At 43.0% G+C, this 18136-nt stretch overlaps 1 protein-coding gene across 1 annotated transcript in view; it reads right to left on the reverse strand.

The window, feature by feature from the left end:
• Positions 1 to 6197: 6197 nt before the first annotated feature.
• FNDC3A (fibronectin type III domain containing 3A) overlaps positions 6198 to 18136 on the reverse strand; it is a 41898-nt gene continuing 29959 nt past the window's right edge. Inside the window, exons 19-25 of the mRNA XM_029284422.1 lie at positions 17254 to 17367; positions 15116 to 15265; positions 12819 to 13096; positions 11501 to 11713; positions 9954 to 10120; positions 8030 to 8151; positions 6198 to 6560 (exon numbers count right to left, since the gene is read on the reverse strand). Of these exons, the coding sequence (XP_029140255.1) occupies positions 6243 to 6560; positions 8030 to 8151; positions 9954 to 10120; positions 11501 to 11713; positions 12819 to 13096; positions 15116 to 15265; positions 17254 to 17367 (1362 nt within the window). The 3' untranslated portion in view covers positions 6198 to 6242. The remainder of the gene's footprint in view (positions 6561 to 8029; positions 8152 to 9953; positions 10121 to 11500; positions 11714 to 12818; positions 13097 to 15115; positions 15266 to 17253; positions 17368 to 18136) is intronic.

Here is an 18136-nt window from a genome sequence, read left to right on the forward strand (position 1 = left end):
TCCCTAACTAAAATCCTCCCTAGGTCAGGCCCGCTTGCTGGAAAAGCCATGTCTTGAGGGCGCGGCGGAAAGTAAGGAGATCCGGAATCATCCGGATCTCGGGGGGTAGTTCGTTCCAGAGGGTGGGGGCACCCACAGAGAAGGCCCTTCCCCTGGGGGTCGCCAGCCGACATTGTTTGGCCGACGGCACCCTGAGGAGGCCCCATTGGTGACGTCTTGGAAGGAAGGGAAGACACATCTCCAGCGTAATGCTCTTGCTGGTCTAGTTTTAATGGGGCAGCTTTTGAACCCACTTTGCCAAATCTCCATTCTCCCTCTTACCTTTCCCAGGTGACGTTGGGTGCTCTTTGCTCTGATAGATGGGTACGCTATGGAGGAGTGGAAGAGGCAGGCCCAGCGGTTTAAATGGCAGGATAGATGGATGGTTGAAAAGGAAAGCAGGAGGATGAGGTGTTTGGTGCAGTGAGGAGAGGACTGTTTCTCCAACTGAGTTGGCACTTAACCGGGTTTTTTTTAATGCCCAACTTCCAGCCTCTCAGCCAGCAAAGCAATGTGGTTCTTGATTCTGTTCTAACAGCTTTTCTTCCTTTAAGGAGCCCCTGGGGACCAGGTTTTGCAACTTCGGATACAAAATCCACCTTCCCTTTTGAAGATCTGCAAATCGACTAAAGGAGCCACTCTTGCAAGCTGGAGGTAAGAAAGCGGTCTAGATGGCTTCCTTCGATGGCTGCCTTAGTGCTCTGATCGGTTGAGACATGTGGAAAGTGCAAAGATTGATACCAAGTGTTTCCTCTTTCTGTTTCTGCTCCATTTGTGTTCTCTGTGTGGAAGCAGAACATTACCTGAAATGTGAAAGTCCCCAAACCATTTTTTAAACTGGAGGCTAAAACATATAAGGAACGGTTGCTGGAATTGGGTATGTCTAGTTTAATGAAGAGAAGGACCGAGGGGGGACATGATAGCAGTGTTCCAATATCTCAGGGGCTGCCCCAAAGAAGAGGGAGTCAAGCTGTTCTCCAAAGCGCCTGAAGGCAGGACAAGAAGCAACGGATGGAAACTGATCAAGGAGAGAAGCAACCTAGAACTAAGGAGAAACTTCCTGACAGTTAGAACAATTAACCAGTGGAACAACCTGCCTCCAGAAGCGGTGAATGCTCCAACACTGGAAGTTTTTAAGAAGAGACTGGACAGCCATTTGTCCGAAATGGTATAGGGTTTCCTGCCTGAGCAGGGGGTTGGACTAGATGACCTCCAAAGTCCCTTCCAACTTTTTTTTTTATTTTTATTATTATTATTATTATTATTATTATTATTATTATTATTATTATTATTATTATTATTATTATTATTATTATTATTATTATTATTATTATTCAGGGCAAAAAATAAATCAATGGCTATACAGCATCATCAGTTTGGTTCCTTAAATTTTACTCTAGAACCACCCTAAAGGTTCTAATGCCATAAATATATAAGATTTGGCCTTTTTTTCTGTTTCTACATTTTTCTAATTGTATTCCATGGTACAGCTGCCTTAGATTCTTGTTGTAAATCCTTTATATCCACGAAGGAAAATTTGAGACATGATTTGTATTTTTCAAGAATATAAAAGGTCAGTCCATATTTTCATTTCTCTATTTTCATTTTCTAAGATTAAAAGTTAAAAACCACTTTCCTATTTTCTGCTTAATATTGTCAGTGGCGTTCAAAAAGAGTTGCTTTGAAACAAGAAGGGCATCAAATAAATTCAATATCTGATAATCTCATGTATCTTTTTAGGTCTGTTGCAGTCTGATCAGATTGAATTATGTCAGCTAAAGATTATTTATCCTCTTTGTTAAAACCACCATAAACTTTGTTCTTTATGTTTAATGAGATTCTAGACAGGTGGGGTCCTTATATTTTGTGTAACAAAAATGCCTTTGGAGTCAAAAATACATTGTTGTGTAATTCAGAATAACTTGACATGTTTTAACCTGACCCATGTTAAAACAGCCCTCCTAAAAGAATTAAGAATTAAGATTCTTAATCTTGGCTGATTTTTGTCAAGGTCTGATTTGATGTTATTATTAATTCTTAAAGTGCTGTATGGTTTTTCTTTAGAGCTCTTTTGATGCAATGTTACTTCTAAAGATATTGGCATATTTTTAACACCCAAGGTCAAATTCCTCCTCTCACATTAATTCCTCCTCTGACTTGGAGAGGACAAATCTCTTCATCCTTATTACTCCTGGGATCCACTCCCTTTCTTAAAAAAAAAAAGTTTTGAAATTGCATTAGCTTTGTTTTCCCCCAAGAGCAGCTAATTGCTTTCTAATTAAGAATTTGAAAGTGTACTCAATTTATCCATTGGAGCCAAACTTGTTCTATTCCAGAGTACAATAAATCACCTGTAGCTAAGAAGGGGGTGTAGTATACCAACCTTAATGCATTACAGGGATGTCATATGTGTTGAATTGGAGATAGCCTTTGATTTACAACAGTTTAGTGACTGTTAGAAAAAAGTGACATGACCATTTTTCACACCTACTTTGTCGTGGGATTAAAATTCAGCCGCTTGGCAACCGACTCAGATTTATGATGGGTCATGTGATCCTTTTTTGCGACCTTTGGACAAGCAAGGTCAGTGGAGAAACTCGATTTGTTTAACAACTCTTGTTACTAATTTAACAACTGCAGTGATTCACAAACAAACGCAGCAAGAAAAGTCGTAAAATGGGGCAAAACTCACCGAACAAATCTCTCACTTAGCCGCATAAAGTTTGGGCTCAACTGTAGTTGTAAGTGGAGGACTAACTATCGCGCTGGTGATAATCGATAGAAATCAATCTTTTTACTCTGTATAAATACGTAATGGAAAAAGAAGTGCTGGCTTCCGTTTTTTGTTTGTTTGTTTTTCTTATTTGCTCCTAGTTTAATAATGCTTCCTGCTTCTGTAAATGTAGTAAGGAATATATTTTAAGCCAAACAGAAAGTGAACGGACTTTCTTTCCCATATTTTAGCATCAGGTCTTTGGCTTTTCCAAAAATGCAAGTTCTTCTGGGAGTAATAAGCTTCAGATACCATAACCCCCAGCGGACTCGGGTGATCCACCTGAATTAATTTACCCACATCTGATGGGTAAGTGTTTCAAAGGACCTCAGCATAATGTCCAGCCTGGTTGATGCTATCTGGAGAGAAATATTCTGGGATGTTAAAGGTCATCGGGTTCAGATCGTTTGAACTTTTAATTTTGATAGTAGCTGGTTGACAATATATCACTGTTCAATTTTGACCATCAAATAATCAGGGAATATGAGTGTAGGATGCAAGGATCTATCTTTACATTTCACCCACGGGAAGATGAAAAACTCAAGATGTTCTTTGTAGATGGTGTTAAAAAAGAAATAAGTATATTGAAAATGTTTGTTCTATGCTTCGGGCCAATTCCTGTACACCAAAGGTCTCCAAACTTGGCAACTTTTAAGACCTGTGGACTTCAGCTTTTAAAATTCTGGGAGTTGAAGTCCACAACTTTTAAAGTTGCCAAGTTTGGAGAGCCTGGTTGTACACTGTATGTATGTGTGAGAGATGAGACACAGCAACTCCACAACCCCAAATGTGAACAACGTTTTTTTTATTTTTATTGGCCATATTAAATATATTATCTATTTGATAGTTACAATTTAGTAATACGATGCCTGGCAGGTTTAACATAAGTATGAAATACGGCAAAAATTACAATACAAGAGAAAAAGGAGACCTAATACATTAATGCCACTAGGTACATCAATCTGGAATGTATAGCTGTAAATATAAAATTCTACATTATGCTTTCCAGTAAACTTCCTGGAAATATAATAAACATTTTGTGGCAATTACAAATACAAATTAAAGATTTAACTTTCTAGGAAGTCATAATTTTGGTTAGTATTTCATTCAGAAAATCTAATTTAAAAAAAAAATGTATTTCTCACACTCTTGCCAATTCGGTGAGATCTCTCCCTCCCCACCTAATTTTGTGGGTTTTTTTTGTCACTTTCGCAACAGAAATCTGCCAAAGACAAATCTATTTTATTTTATAAAAAAGTGAAGTATGAAACGAAATGAAAGAGAACAGGTTGTAAACATTCCTGCAAACTAAAGACACGAACATTTGTATAAAACTCTTTTCAACACTGAGCAGAGGCTTCCATTACAACAAATGATTAAACTTAAAAAGTTCTGCTACAAGTAGAACAATACATTCAAACATACATTTTCCAGAATTTGTTTTTTTTTTTAAATCAAAATAAATAGATCACATAAAAGAGGAGAGTACATTTTATGGGGGGGGGGAAAAGAGATAAATTTCAGATTGCACCATAAATCTACTTTAAAGATAGTGATATGATATCATTTACGTGTGTTTGTGTGTGTGTGTGAGTGTTTTCCCCCAGGTGTGAAATGCAAACACAATGCCACAAACCATAAGCTATCATGATGAATTAACAGCCAGTTGTGTTGTTTTGGAAACAGACATGTTTCAAGCTAAACATGAGTTTTACAAGTTACGTCCACTGTCCCATATACAAGTACAAGCATTCGGATGTTTCGTTAAGGTGGAGCTTTTCGGTCCCTACCAATATGGAAAACTCAACAAAATGCCTAGTCGTTGTGTTGTTGTTTTTAGTTTCTTCTTCCGAAGAACAAAACGGATGGTTTCCAGCTTTCAAAGTAGCAGATAATGTTTAATTACTTTTATTTTACAGGTATTTGCTGCAGAGGCCTTACACAGAACAGCTTCTCTGTAGTGCATGATATTTGCCCTCCCACCCGCGTCCCCAGCCCCTCAAACAAATAAAAGAAAAAAAAACGAGCCAAGAGATGTTACTGAAATTCTCATCCCAAACTGAAAAGACTTTGGAATCACAAGACCCAAAACAGTGGAACACAGAACCGCTATGGATGAGGTGACAATTAACGTTAAAACTTGGACCTAACTTTTTTTTGGGGGGGGGGAGAAGGGAGGGGTTAAGGAGGTGGGAGAGAAAGAAGAAGGGGGGGGAGAAATAATTTTCACACGTGACTTGATCAGGTGGATGACGTTAGAAGGGCGCCCCGAGAAACAAAATTAAATGGGGGGGGGAAAAAAAAGAGATATCCCCCCCCGAGAGAGTCGGCTTTTTAATTCCACGTTAAGAATAGTACAAAAAACATTTCTGCTCAGTTTGAGCCAAATAGTGAAACATTTATCATAAATGCACTTTTTTTTTTTTGTTCTCATTAAAGACAAAAAAAAAATGCTGTGCTTTTTTTTTTTCCCCTTGGAAAACAAAAGAAAAACCAACGCTGCAGCGGTTTTTGTTTCTGTTTTTTTAAAGTCAGAAGCACAGGGTATTCTTAAGTCTCTCGGACACAGAGAAGAGATCTTGAATTGGGCCATCCATTTGTTGTTGTTGTTGTTTTGTTTTTTTTTACCAACAAGAGAAAGCATCTCAAATCAGAAATGAACGCTTCTGGAAGCGGGGCGGGGGGACGCGGGGGTGGGGGGCAGAGGAGAGCTTCTCGCCACATTTCAAGACCAACACAAATCTCTCTTGCATCCAGGTAAATTGGACCCCTTGGATTAAAAACTCAAAAAGGCTGACGGACACTTGCTGCTGCCCTAGAAGGGACAGGACAGCCCCCCCCCCAGTTAAAAGAACTGGAAAAATTAACGTTGCGCTATCGCTGAAAGTCAATGTGGACAGTATTTGGGTAGGATTTTTTATCTACAGCATTATCTGAGGTGGCTTCCTCCAGCTGCGTCCTAGAATACAGGACCCAATCGGCTCGTCTCCTGCCCTCCCTTCTCGCTGGACTTGAGAATTCAGGACTTACTGTGAAAATTAAGTCAAAACTCTTTGAGAATTAAGGCAGCTTTTTTTTTCTTTTCTGCTGTTTTCAACAGCTAACCCTGATTAGTAGGCGCACCACTGTGCTGTAACAGGGATGTTCTTCGGGTCAGTCTGCCCTTCCTCCTCTCTCTCCCCTCTCCTCCCCCCAGGTTTCTTCGGGTCCCCGGAGGGAAGTTGGTCATGGGGAGGAGAGGAGGGGAAGGCATCCTGTCCGTCCAACCTGTTTATTCAGCAGCAAAAATGGAAATGTGTTGTCTTTCTTCCATCATTCCCAGCTAGCATTTTAATTGGAATTTACATAAATACCCCAAGCCGTAAAACTTCCGTATGAAAAAAAAAAATTATAAAGCTGAGTGATGAAGTCGCTTCTCGTGGCCACCGACTTACTTGATCACAAAGTACTGGATGATAACGGCAAACAAAATGGCAACCGTTGCAAAGATGACGAGGAGGAGAAACGCAAACTGTTCGTCGCTCAGCGCCTTCCGCTTGCTTTTCAGGAGTTCGGGAGCCGGCTCCGAAGACGGCGCAAGCAACTCCTGCTTTTGAGATGAGAAAGTGGCGTTTGGGCTATACGGGCCAAAGAGTTCTTGCCATCCAGTGGAGTCCTGATACTGGCGCCCAGCGCACACCCTGAATCGGTATTCACAGTTCGTTTGCACGTTGGGGACACGGTAGGAAGTATCTGGTCCCTTGTAGATCTGAGGCAGGAGCAGGAGAAGACAACACATCAGAGCTGAGAACAAGGCAACCGGGCTCCACAAAGCCAGAAATCTTCAAACTTTGGGGCCTACCGGAAATTCTTGAGATGTTCCGGTCATGTTCCCAAAATGGGTATGGACAGTTTTGGAACCCCCATTGAATGAAAACGGGATTGATAAGACTGCTGATGGCCACTGCACCCCCTCAACGCCTCCTAGGTGCTCCCATCTAAGCTTATCTTTGCTTTGGGGAGGACAGGTGGGCACCCCTTCCAACACACACTGCACTGCGCTCATTTGGAAATAAAAGCTATGCTTGGAGTTGGCCTTTTGCTCTGTGGCAAATCCCTTTTTAAAGCATCAGATGGGGCCTAGAACTGGTTCTTGAAAGATCTGGATATGCCTATCTTGGTACTCCTGGCTATCCAGCTGGAGACCCTAAATATTGCCTTATCCTGACCTGTAAGGCCTATATACACTGGCCTATGAACTCCGTAACGCTCACATTTACTGGCAGCGACTCTCGCCTTGAGGTTCAGACAGAAGGTCTTCTGGTCCTTCCAGGAAATCTTTGAACCTTCTGGTTGAAAAGATGATGATCTACCAATGGTCACATCTAATACAATGGTCACATCTAATGGTCACATCTAATACAATGTTTGGCAATCTGGGTAACGTTCAGGTGCATAGACTTGAGTAACAGGTTACCCAGCACCCGGTAAGCTGTGATTCAGCCGGACTGGACAGCCATTTGTCTGAAATGGAATAGGGTCTCCTGCTTGAAGGGGTTGGACTACAAGACCTCCAAGATCCCTTCTAACTCTGTTATTCTGATTACACTGTTATTCTGAGAGGCCACCTGGTGGTCTAATTGGGAAGAGGGATCCATGTAGGACAATGTTTCTCAACCTTGGCAACTTTACGATGTGTGGACTTCAACTCCCAAAATTCTCCAGTTAGCAATGCTAGCTGGAGAATTCTGGGAATTGAAGTCCACACATCTTAAAGTTGCCAAGGTTGAGAAACACTGATGTAGGAGATGACCACGCTGAGCCCGAGGGGTCAAATGTGTCATTAATCACGAGTCCCATCTAAATCCAGCCCACCTTGAATTCCATTGACTTGTCTACTGCCAATTCCCCTTGACTGAATCCTAGTTCAGATTCTTGTAGAGAGCTTAGGCTCGCAGTAAATCCTTAATACTCATTTGAACTGCCTGAATTTCCCGATTTTCCTGGCGCTTGACAATTCATGTGATAATCTTTTATCACAAGGGTGTCCAATCTTGGCAATTTTAAGACTTGTGGACTTCAACTCCCAGAATTCCCCAGCTGGCCAAGGTCTTTAAGAGTTGCCAAGGTTAAATGCCCCTGCTTTATATGTAACAATGCATTCAGAGTTATTGTATTTGGGGTGGGTGGGAGTGTTTCCCCATAATATCTGTTTTAAAAAAATCATTCTGGGATTACCTGATCCGCTTCCCTCCCAGTGGCAAGCTGCAATATGTAAACAATGGCATCGCCCTTCATTGGCTGTAAAGGCTCCCAGGTAACTTCACAGACATTGTCTCCCAGCTGATGGACTTTAGGTGCTGCAACAGAAGACCTACAAGTTGGAACTTCAACATTCGTGCTACACATTGCCCTCCTTTTAGCTAATGATAAGTAGCGGGCGTCACTCTCCCCTGAATGAACTGAAGCAACATTTCAAAGTGCAACTTGGGCTTAAGGTCACCGTATCAAAATCTGTTCCTCCAGCTCTTCTTCCATCCAGTGGAGCTTCTTGGCAAATTAATTCTACCAGGTTGATTCTGTTTCAAATGCACATTTGGTGGGAATAATTTAAGAAGGTGCTGCTGAAATTAAGGCTTTGGGATTCTTCCTGCAATGTCCCCTCGTGATACTGTCCCGCTGGGTTACAGGTAGTCCTCAACTTAACGACCAAAGCTGAGCCCAACATTTCTGTTGCTAAGGAAGAGAATAAGTGAGTTTTGCTCCATTTTACAACCTTTCTTACCACAGAATCACTTCATTTGTTAAGTTAGCAACCCAGTCGCGAAGTGAATCTGCCTCCCCTGTTGACTTTGCTTGTCAGAAGGTCGCAAAAGGGAATCGTGTGACCCCAGGACGCTGCGACCGTCATAAATACCTGTCAAGCATCCAAATTTTGATCACGTGACCAAGGGGATGCTGCAATGGTCATAAATGTGAAAAACGGTCATAAGTCACTTTTTTCCCAGTGTCCTAACTTCAAATGATCACAAAACAAATGGTTGTCAAGTCAAGGACTTAACTCTCTTTGGGAGAGATTATGAAGAACACGGAAGCCTTTCAATAGTTGAGTTACTGGGTGTTGCAGTGCTTCGCAGATCTGGGTATATTACCCTAAATTGGGCAAAAGTGATCTGGATAATAATCGGACCTGGATATCTCCGAGACCGCCTTCTGCCGCAGGTTACCTCCCATCGGCCGGTACGCTCCCACAGAGTGGGTCTCCTCAGGGTGCCGTCAGCCAGACAGTGCCGGCTGGCGACCCCCAGGGGGAGGGCCTTCTCGGGAGCCCCCACCCTCTGGAACGAACTACCCCCAGAGATCCGGGTGACTCCGGATCTCCCCTCCTTCCGCCGCGCCCTAAAGACATGGCTTTTTCAACAAGCGGGTCTGGCCTAGGGAATTTTAGCGGGGTTTTTTAAGGGCAATTTTAAGGATAATTTTAATGATTGGCCTCCTTAAATATTTTCTTTTAATTCGGTTTTTAATATAGATATTATTGTATTATTGTATTGTGGTTTTTATAAGGCTGTTAGCCGCCCTGAGTCCTATGAGGAGAAGGGCGGGGTATAAATTAAATTATTATTATTATTTCTTTGGGAAATGACAACACAAATGCATTTACCCAATCACAACAGGGACATCTAAATAAGGGCTTTCTAAGAAGTGGTTTTGGATCATTGAAGGTAAGGTTTGGGAGGGCTGATACATTTTGCAATTTGTGCGCTTTATCTGAGGACCATCTACATCAGTGTTTCTCAACCTTGACAATTTTAAGGCATGTGGACTTCAACTCCCAGAATTCCACAGCCAGCATTGCTGGCTGTGGAATTCTGGGAGTTGAAGTCCACATGCCTTAAAATTGTCAAGGTTGAGAAACACTGATCTACATTTTTCTAAAACAAAGTGACAGGAGGAGACCCATCCTGCCTTTAACTAAATTCAGTCTAATTTCTTTCAAAACTATGTTGGCTGGCAAAAAAAACCCAAAACCCCCTATATCTTTAAGTATCATTTATCAAAGCATAATCGAACACTCATGTATTGAAGAAGCTCTCCTTTGAAGGGGTCAAATCTTGCTCCATTTTATAAACACCATTAACATGTGCTAAATGCCCCTCACCTTTCACGACAGGCGGTGGTGATTTGGTTGTGGCAAAGGCGTAAACTTCAGAAAAGTCCCCTTCACCTGCATCGTTGCATGCCTGGATTTTAAAATAGTATGTCGTAGACTCACTCAGCCGCTGCACTTTATAGGTGTGGCAAGGTCCACTGTAGACAGTGATGAACCTGAAACGGGAAGAGAAGAGATGTGAAAGTCCAGCTGCTCTTTGAAACAGCACCTTTGGGACCACCCACCAATCATGCAGGTGAACTTCTTTTAAAAGGTTTGGTGTCTCAAAAATAACATCCTCCAGAAGCGATGAATGCTCCAACACTGGAAGTTTTTAAGAAGAGATTGGACAGCCATTTGTCTGAAATGGTATAGGGTTCCTGCCTGAGCAGGGGGTTGGACTCGATGACCTCCAAGGTCCCTTCCAACTTTATTATTACTATTACTCAAGCATTCCTGATTCAGTCAATAAACCCCAAAGTTGTTGAGTCCTACTCATGTTCACAGCATGGGCTAAAACAGTCTCTGTTGTCCGGCAGTGCGTGACACATCATTGCTAGCTTGAATTTGATCAGGGCAGCTTTCACCAGCTTTGTAAACCACACACAGACTTTTATCTATCAGCAAATGGCAAAGACTGAGCGACATTCTGAGGACAAGAATCTCTAAAGATCACGCTCCAGCAAGATTTATTAGGTGTGCATCATCCATGAAGACTATTCCCCCAATTAAATATTTTACTTTCCTCCATGTGTCATAGCAGCTGTGGAGCGTTTTTGTTTCTTAATGGAAAGTGGCAGAGAAATAAATCTCAAATAAGTGCACTTAATCAGATCTTTGAGTTTTGATGGGCTGGCTTTCTCTTCCTATCAACTGAACGTATTCATGTAAGAAGAAATTGGGCAGCTGTTTGTCCCCAACCCCCTTTGGGTCCGTGGACCAGTATCGGGCCGCAGCATGCCAGCAACTGGTCCGCACAAAGCCCCATCCATGGGATGCAGGCAGCACACAAAACCACACTCCTGTCTGCAGAAAAACCTTTCTCCGTGTAACCGGTCCCTGGTGCCCAAAAGGTTGGGGACCTCTGGTATAGAGTCTCCTGATTGAACAGGGGATCTCTTCCAACTTTGTAATTCTGTTATATCCCTGATTACACTATTCAATAGAATAGGAGTGTAGCCCAAGGCATTCAATTAGATCAGGGGTAGTCAACCTTGGCTCTTTTATGACTCGTGGCCTTCAACTCCCAGAATTCCTGAGCCAGCTAAGCTGGCTCAGGAATTCTGGGAATTGAAGGCCACGAGTCATAAAAGAGCCAAGCTTGACTACCCCTGAATTAGATGATGGGGAACTTCAAAACAATATTTTTGGGGGAGAGTATTACGGCAACGTAAGTAATCTCCCCGAAGACACTGAAGTTAAGCAAGCAAATATGTCTTTTCATTTGCTCTCCATGCACAAGAGGTTTGGGTAGTTATTGTTATTGTTTCTCTAAATCTTGAATCTGCCACTTCAAAGGCACTTTTCCCAGGCACGATGAGGCCAATATATCTCACCTGCCCAGCCTGTCTTCCATCTGTAAGTTGAACTGGGTGGGGTTGGCAATTAAAGCTCTGCTCGGACCTTCACCCCACTTCAGCTTAAGGCTCTGGTAACTGAAGACGGCACATTCCAGATGTGGAGGGTCTGGAGGTAAAGGCTTTGTCTTCGCTTTAATGGAGGGACTGAAAGGACCAGTTCCAAGACTGTTGAAGGCCTGAATTCGGATTCTACCAGGGAGTGAAAAAAGAGAAAAAGCGGGCGTTAGGAGAAGATCACCACCCAGGGTCCCCTGTATGAGAGGAGAAGACGACAGACTCGGAATGCACGAAGGAACCTTTGCTCTGATTTAAAGGGAGTCCTCGAATTGTGACGATTGCGCTCAACCTTTTCTGTTGTTAAGTGAATTGTGGCCCAGTTAATGACCTTCATTTTGCAAAGGGATTAAGTGAATTGCCGGAGCTGTTAAGTTAATAACGCGCTTGTGAAGGTGTCAGAAGGTCACAAAAGGGGACCACATAAGGACACTGCAACCGTCATAAACACGAACCAGCTGCCAAGCATCTGAATTTTGATCATGTGACTATGGAGATGCTGCAACGGTGATGATAAGTGTGAAAACCGGTCGTAAGTCGTAAGGAGAAACTTCCTCACAGTTAGAACAATTAACCAGTGGAACAACCTGCCTCCAGAAGCGGTGAATGCTCCAACACTGGAAGTTTTAAAGAAGAGACTGGACAGCCATTTGTCTGAAATGGTATAGGGTTACTTGCCTGAGCAGGGGGTTGGACTAGATGACCTCCAGGGTCCCTTCCAACTTTATTATTATTATGGATCATCACACAGTCAGCCAGATGTTCAGACTGGATTTGGCATTTTGTCTACCTATCGAGTCCTTACCAAGGACCTGGGATAGGCAGATGTGGATGTTTGATGGTATAACAGATATCGTTATTATTATTATTTATTATTATTACTACTACTACTACTAATCAAACCGTTGTAAGTCAAGGATGACCTGTAGATACTACTACTACTACTACTACTACTACTACTACTACTACTACTAAACAAACCGTTGTAAGTCAAGGATGACCTGTAGATACTACTACTACTACTACTACTACTAAACAAACCGTTGTAAGTCAAGGATGACCTGTAGATACTACTACTACTACTACTAAACAAACCGTTGTAAGTCAAGGATGACCTGTAGATATCATTGTACAACTGACAGTGAAATGGGCAGCATGCAAATTTAATGAATAAAAACCTGAAGAGACACGAGCTGGCCCCGTCCAACCCTGTGTGCGGTGATCGAAAATGGCCAATCACCTGTATAAAGTGTCAGGGTGCAGGTTCTCCAGAACATGGCTTGTGACTCTGTTGACTGTTAAGACCTGTTTCTCCCCGTACTCTATGTGGTAGCCGATGATCTCTGCCCCATGGCAACAGGGCTCCTCCCAGAGAAGAGCAAGGCACGTGGAGAGAGGAAGACCTTCCAACTGATCTTCTTCAAGCAAGTTCAAGACGGCCATCGCTGCTGGCACTGAAGCCGGGGTGGTCGCTGTGCTTATCTCCCCAAACAATCCAGCACCAGCCAGATTCACAGCCTGAAAAAAAAAAAAAACCAAGAGAGAGAAGTGTGAAGAAGAAGAAGAAGTGTGAAGTCTCAAGCATCTCCATCTTGGTTCCTCCACACAATGTTCTCCAGATGTTTTGGATGTTAACTCCCCTAATCCCCGCCCAGCAAACACGGACACCCCTGGATGTGCATTTAATCCTAAATAACCAGACCAATAATAGTAAGTACAATCATCCTAGACAGGAGTTCAAAAAAGCCAGTTGCGTGAGCAACTGAGATTGATCTAAGCCGGTGTTTCTCAATCTCAGCAACTTGAAGACATCTGGACTTCAACTCCCAGAATTCTGAAAAAGCCATCCGCTTCTGGAGTATTCTGGGAGTTGAGGTCCATACATCGTCAAGTTGCTGAGACTGAGAAACCCTGATCTAGGCCACAAAAGAGAAGAAATATTATTACTCTCTGAGATTTCATGATTGGTCCATAGAAGAAATACAAATCACTATTTTTATCATGAAGCTTTATTTAACTCTGAATTGAAATGGAGACATTGGGTGGTATTAACTTCACACTAGAACCATTGAAAAGAAGTACAACTGAGACAAGTTTTCCAATGTTTTACAGTCCTACTAAGATTACTGCAGAAGAGATCTGAAAATATAACGGTGTTTTGAAAAACATTGTTTTTCATCTCGTTTAATGACAAACTGACATGCTGAATTTCTCTTTGACTTAAGACTCTTTTTCTCTTAAATATTTGTATTCTATAAAAGTAATATATTTTTGCTACACAAGATGGCAGCACCTGATTGATTTTGACAGGATAGGTTGCTGTTAAAATAAAAATTGCAGGAAAAAAAACAGGAGTTTCAGAAAACCCCAGCGCTATATGAGTTCAAAAAATATCTCAGAAAGAAATTTTAGACACACCTGTTGCCAAAAATCTCGCATGCATATATTCGTGAAACCACTAGAAATCAAATTTGACTTAGAAAGAGACTTTATTATTACAACTATGGTTTGGTGGACCTGTCAGAAGTTATTCTTCAAAATGTGTCTCAAAGGAGCTTTTTTCAAGAGGCAACTGGACTTTCTTGTTTTTCTTTGAAGGCGTTTCGCTTCTCATCCAAGAAGCTTCCTCAGCTCTGACTGGATGGTGGGGAATGGAAGGATTTATATTCCTTGTGGATAGCTGGTCATTTGCATTCTTTTAGAGTCCTTAAGGCAACTTGGAGGCTTTTAATCAAATTTTAACTAGGTGTAATATGTTAGCTTTTTATCATTTGTCAGCCGCCCTGAGTCCGAAAGGAGAAGGGCGGGATATAAATACAATTAATAAATAAATAAATAAATAAATAAATCTGTGTCCTCAGGGTCACCTGAGTAGTGCAAATGGGTGTGGAGCCTTTTTGGAACTGCTGAAAGGACTGTGTTGTAGACAGGAGATAGATGATGTCGTATCCCCCACTCCTTCTGTTGAGAGGGCTATTCAATTTTGACATAGATGGCCTCTTTGACCCCTTTTTTCAAACCAGCGGTCCTCTCTGTCCAAAATGTGGATTTTGCTGTCTTCAAAAGAGTGGCCTTTGTCTTTTAAATGCAGATGGACGGCTGAACCTTCTCCTGATGGGTTTGTTCTCCTATAAATCTTTTCATTCCCCACCATTCAGTCAGAACTGAAGAAGCTTTTTGGATGACAAGTGAAACATCTTCAAAACAAAGAAAGTCCAGTTGTCTCTTGAAAAAGCACCTTTGGGACAGCCTTTACCTGGATGACGGAGAATCTCCATAGATATTTCTTCAAAATATGGAATTCTGTTACACTGCATCCCAAGAAATGTAAGGATCCCAGCATCCGTTAGGGTAAAAACAACAGTATCCGTTTTTTGCACAGCAATGAATCGTTTAAGATGTTTCAGGCTTTCATTGAAAAAAAATTCCATTTATTCCATTTATTTTCCTCACTAAAGGCTCAGGGCCTTAACATAATGTGATGTCTTAAAATTTCAGGGAAAAAAGAATGCTGCCTCCCAATCTACACGTACGTACCTGTACTCTGCAATAATAAGTAGTTGCAGGAGACAGTCCCTTCACTTCGTAGAATAGCAGAGGGCCGGTATAGACTACATGCATAGATCCTTCCATTTGTCCCCATTCTAGTCTGTATTCACTAATTTCTGCCCCATTACATGGTGGGCTCTTGGAGAAATTAGAAAGAAAAGGTTTAGAGGTTAACATTTGCGTTCATAAACTGCAGATGAATTTCATAGAACAGAGGGCACCAGGGACCGGTTCCGTGGATAGAGGGTTTTCCGCGGATCGGAGGGTGCGTGGTTTTGTGTGCTGCCTGCATCCCGCAGATGGGGCTTTGCTTGTTTGTGCGGACTGGTTGCTGGCATGCATGGCCCGGTACTGGTCCACGGACCAGGGGTTGGGACCTCTGTCATAGAAGATGGCTATGGCACTTTCTATTTATTGATGTGGGATTGTAATTCAGACGTTCTACAAAAGGGGTCCCACTAGAAGAACGTAGAAGCCCATCATCTTTCAGAGAGTCCCTATCTAACGACAGTAGGTAAAGAACCTTCAGACTCTCGTGGGTCATCAAAAGATAGACTGAAGATTTTCTCCTCTAGTAAAGTCAATTTTGGGTGTGCTCTGCCCTGTTCAGTTCATTTGGCAGTTATTTCGCACTTTACAGCAGAGATCACCAACCTTTTCATGCTGGCGGCCCGGAGGGAAAGGGAGCAGCTGGGAAATTTGCACACACCTATGTGGAAACGGGGCCGTGTGCACCCACACAGGGCTAGCAGCCCTGTTTGCGTAGGCATGCAGGCACTAGCTGCCGCTGCTAGCCCCGCACGCATGCTCGAACAAGTCTGTGGGCGCTAGCACGAGTGGGGATGAATGCGCACACACAAGTGTGTGCACTGGTCAGCCTGTCCCGTGGCCTGGTGGCCAGTGGGCCACGGCCCATAGGTTGGGGACCCCTGATTTACAGCTTCACTTAAGGATTACTACATCTACTGCCTTGAAGTACCTGGAAAATGCGAAGCTAACAAACCCTAAACCATAATCCTGCGTTTGGGGGACGTTCCTAAGGACCACAAATTTGCAAAGGAATAAGAAATGTCACACAGGTCGTTCAAAAGCGCTGCAAGCACAGATGTGGTATGGCACATGACAAGGAATGCTAAAGGAGACGGAAAGAGAAGGCGAGTCTTCTTCCCAAAATCTGAGCTCTGGAATTTTTCATTGTTTGGAGTGCGGTGGCTCACGAGGCTAGAACACGGGGCTGATGATCGTCAGGGTCGCATTTGAGACCCATTGCTGCTACGGGGCTGGTTGAGCTCCCGTCGCACGCTCCAGCTCCTGCCAACCCAGCAGTTCAAAAGCGGGCGACCACAATGAGATAAATGGGTACCACTTCAGTGGGCAACTTCACAGGGGAGCGAAAGAAGCCCCCAACTGGGCACTCTCCTGGCAACGGCGATGTCACCGGAAAATCCTTTTGCCTTGGAAGCACTGAAGTGCTTCCAACATGGAGAAAAGGGGGGAAAAAAGCTCTTTGTTGTTAGTTGTGAAGTCGTATCCGACCCGTCGCGACCCCATGGACAACGTTCCTCCAGGCCTTCCTGTCCTCCGCCATCTTCTAGAGTCCATTTAAGCTCACGCCTACTGCTTCAGTGACTCCCTCCAGCCACCCCATTCTCTGTCATCCCCTTCTTCTCTTGCCCTCCATCTTTCCCAGCATCAGGCTCTTCTCCAGTGAGTCCTTCCTTCTCATTAGGTGGCCAAAGTATTTGAGTTTCAACTTCAGGATCTGGCCTTCTAAAGAGCAGTTGGGGTTGATCTCCTCTAGGACTGACCGGTTTGATCGCCTTGCAGTCCAGGGGACTCGCAGGAGTCTTCTCCAGCACCAGAGTTCAAAGGCCTCAATTCTTTGGCACTCAGCCTTTCTTGTGGTCCAACTTTCACAGCTATACATTGCAACTGGGAAAACCATGACCTTGACTATACGCACTTTTGTTGGCAGGGTGATGTCACAAAATTATGCCACAACACCTGGCCAACCATAAACTCTGTGAAGAGTCCTTAGTTTTTGATTTGCAGAATAGTCTTCCTACAGAAACATATTTATTGCATTTATTTGGAAGGGAAAGGGGCAAAAAAACCCCTCCACTTACCTCCCATGTAGCTACTATACAAGTAGCAGTTTTGCACGTTAAGAGGGGGGTGGGACATGGATCGGGGGGCCCTGGAGCTGTAGAAATCTCTGCCTTTTCTGAGCAAGGGCCGAGCTGTAGGGAAAGAGTACCACAAAATTATAAACATGCTGAGAGATGGACCAAGTCATTATTACATCAGTGGCTTCCCGACAATTCTTCCAGTATGGCGAACAAGATTGTTCCATTCTTCCACGAATCCACCGAATTTAGTTTCTGGCCTTGATTTAGGCCCAGTGCATATGCTCGTTTCACAGTGCAGGCACTGCTCCATTCCTAATCTTGCTTCTGCTCCAATAATATTTGAAGACATTAGGTCAAAGGGATACACTTTTGTCTGCAATTCTGTCAGTAAAATTTTATCAGTGTATAAGAGGATTAAGATATATGAAAGAGAAAACTATGCTGAGTGGATTATCTGCAGGACCCCAAATCTGGTAATTTTGGACTACCCGCTAGGCCCCCCCTGACCTAGTGCAACATACTCCTGTAAGACCATCAAGGTGGGACCGATTAAGGAAAGCCCTGCTCAAATCTAGGGATCCTAATGTAGTCATTATCTGATGAATGCTACTTCCATAAAGACCCACCTTCACGCCCTTTTCTTCCCTCAGCCAAAATATTAGGAAAGGGGGGAAAAAAGGAACGGAGAAGCTCATTTTTTTCTCCCACTGTTTTTCTTTCTCCTGTACAGGAGCTAAAATTTCCTGCTTTATCAGGGGAAACAGAATGTGGAGTTCCTTAATAACAGTAGACCAAGTCCTCTCCAAGACATTGGGTCATGCTCAACCTCTCCTTCCCTTCAAAATTCTCCAGGGTTCTAATTAAAACGTTTGCAAAAAGC

Source organism: Protobothrops mucrosquamatus, unplaced genomic scaffold (assembly GCF_001527695.2).
Source record: "Protobothrops mucrosquamatus isolate PMUCROS unplaced genomic scaffold, P.Mucros_1.0 scaffold578, whole genome shotgun sequence".
Lineage (NCBI taxonomy): Eukaryota > Metazoa > Chordata > Lepidosauria > Squamata > Viperidae > Protobothrops > Protobothrops mucrosquamatus.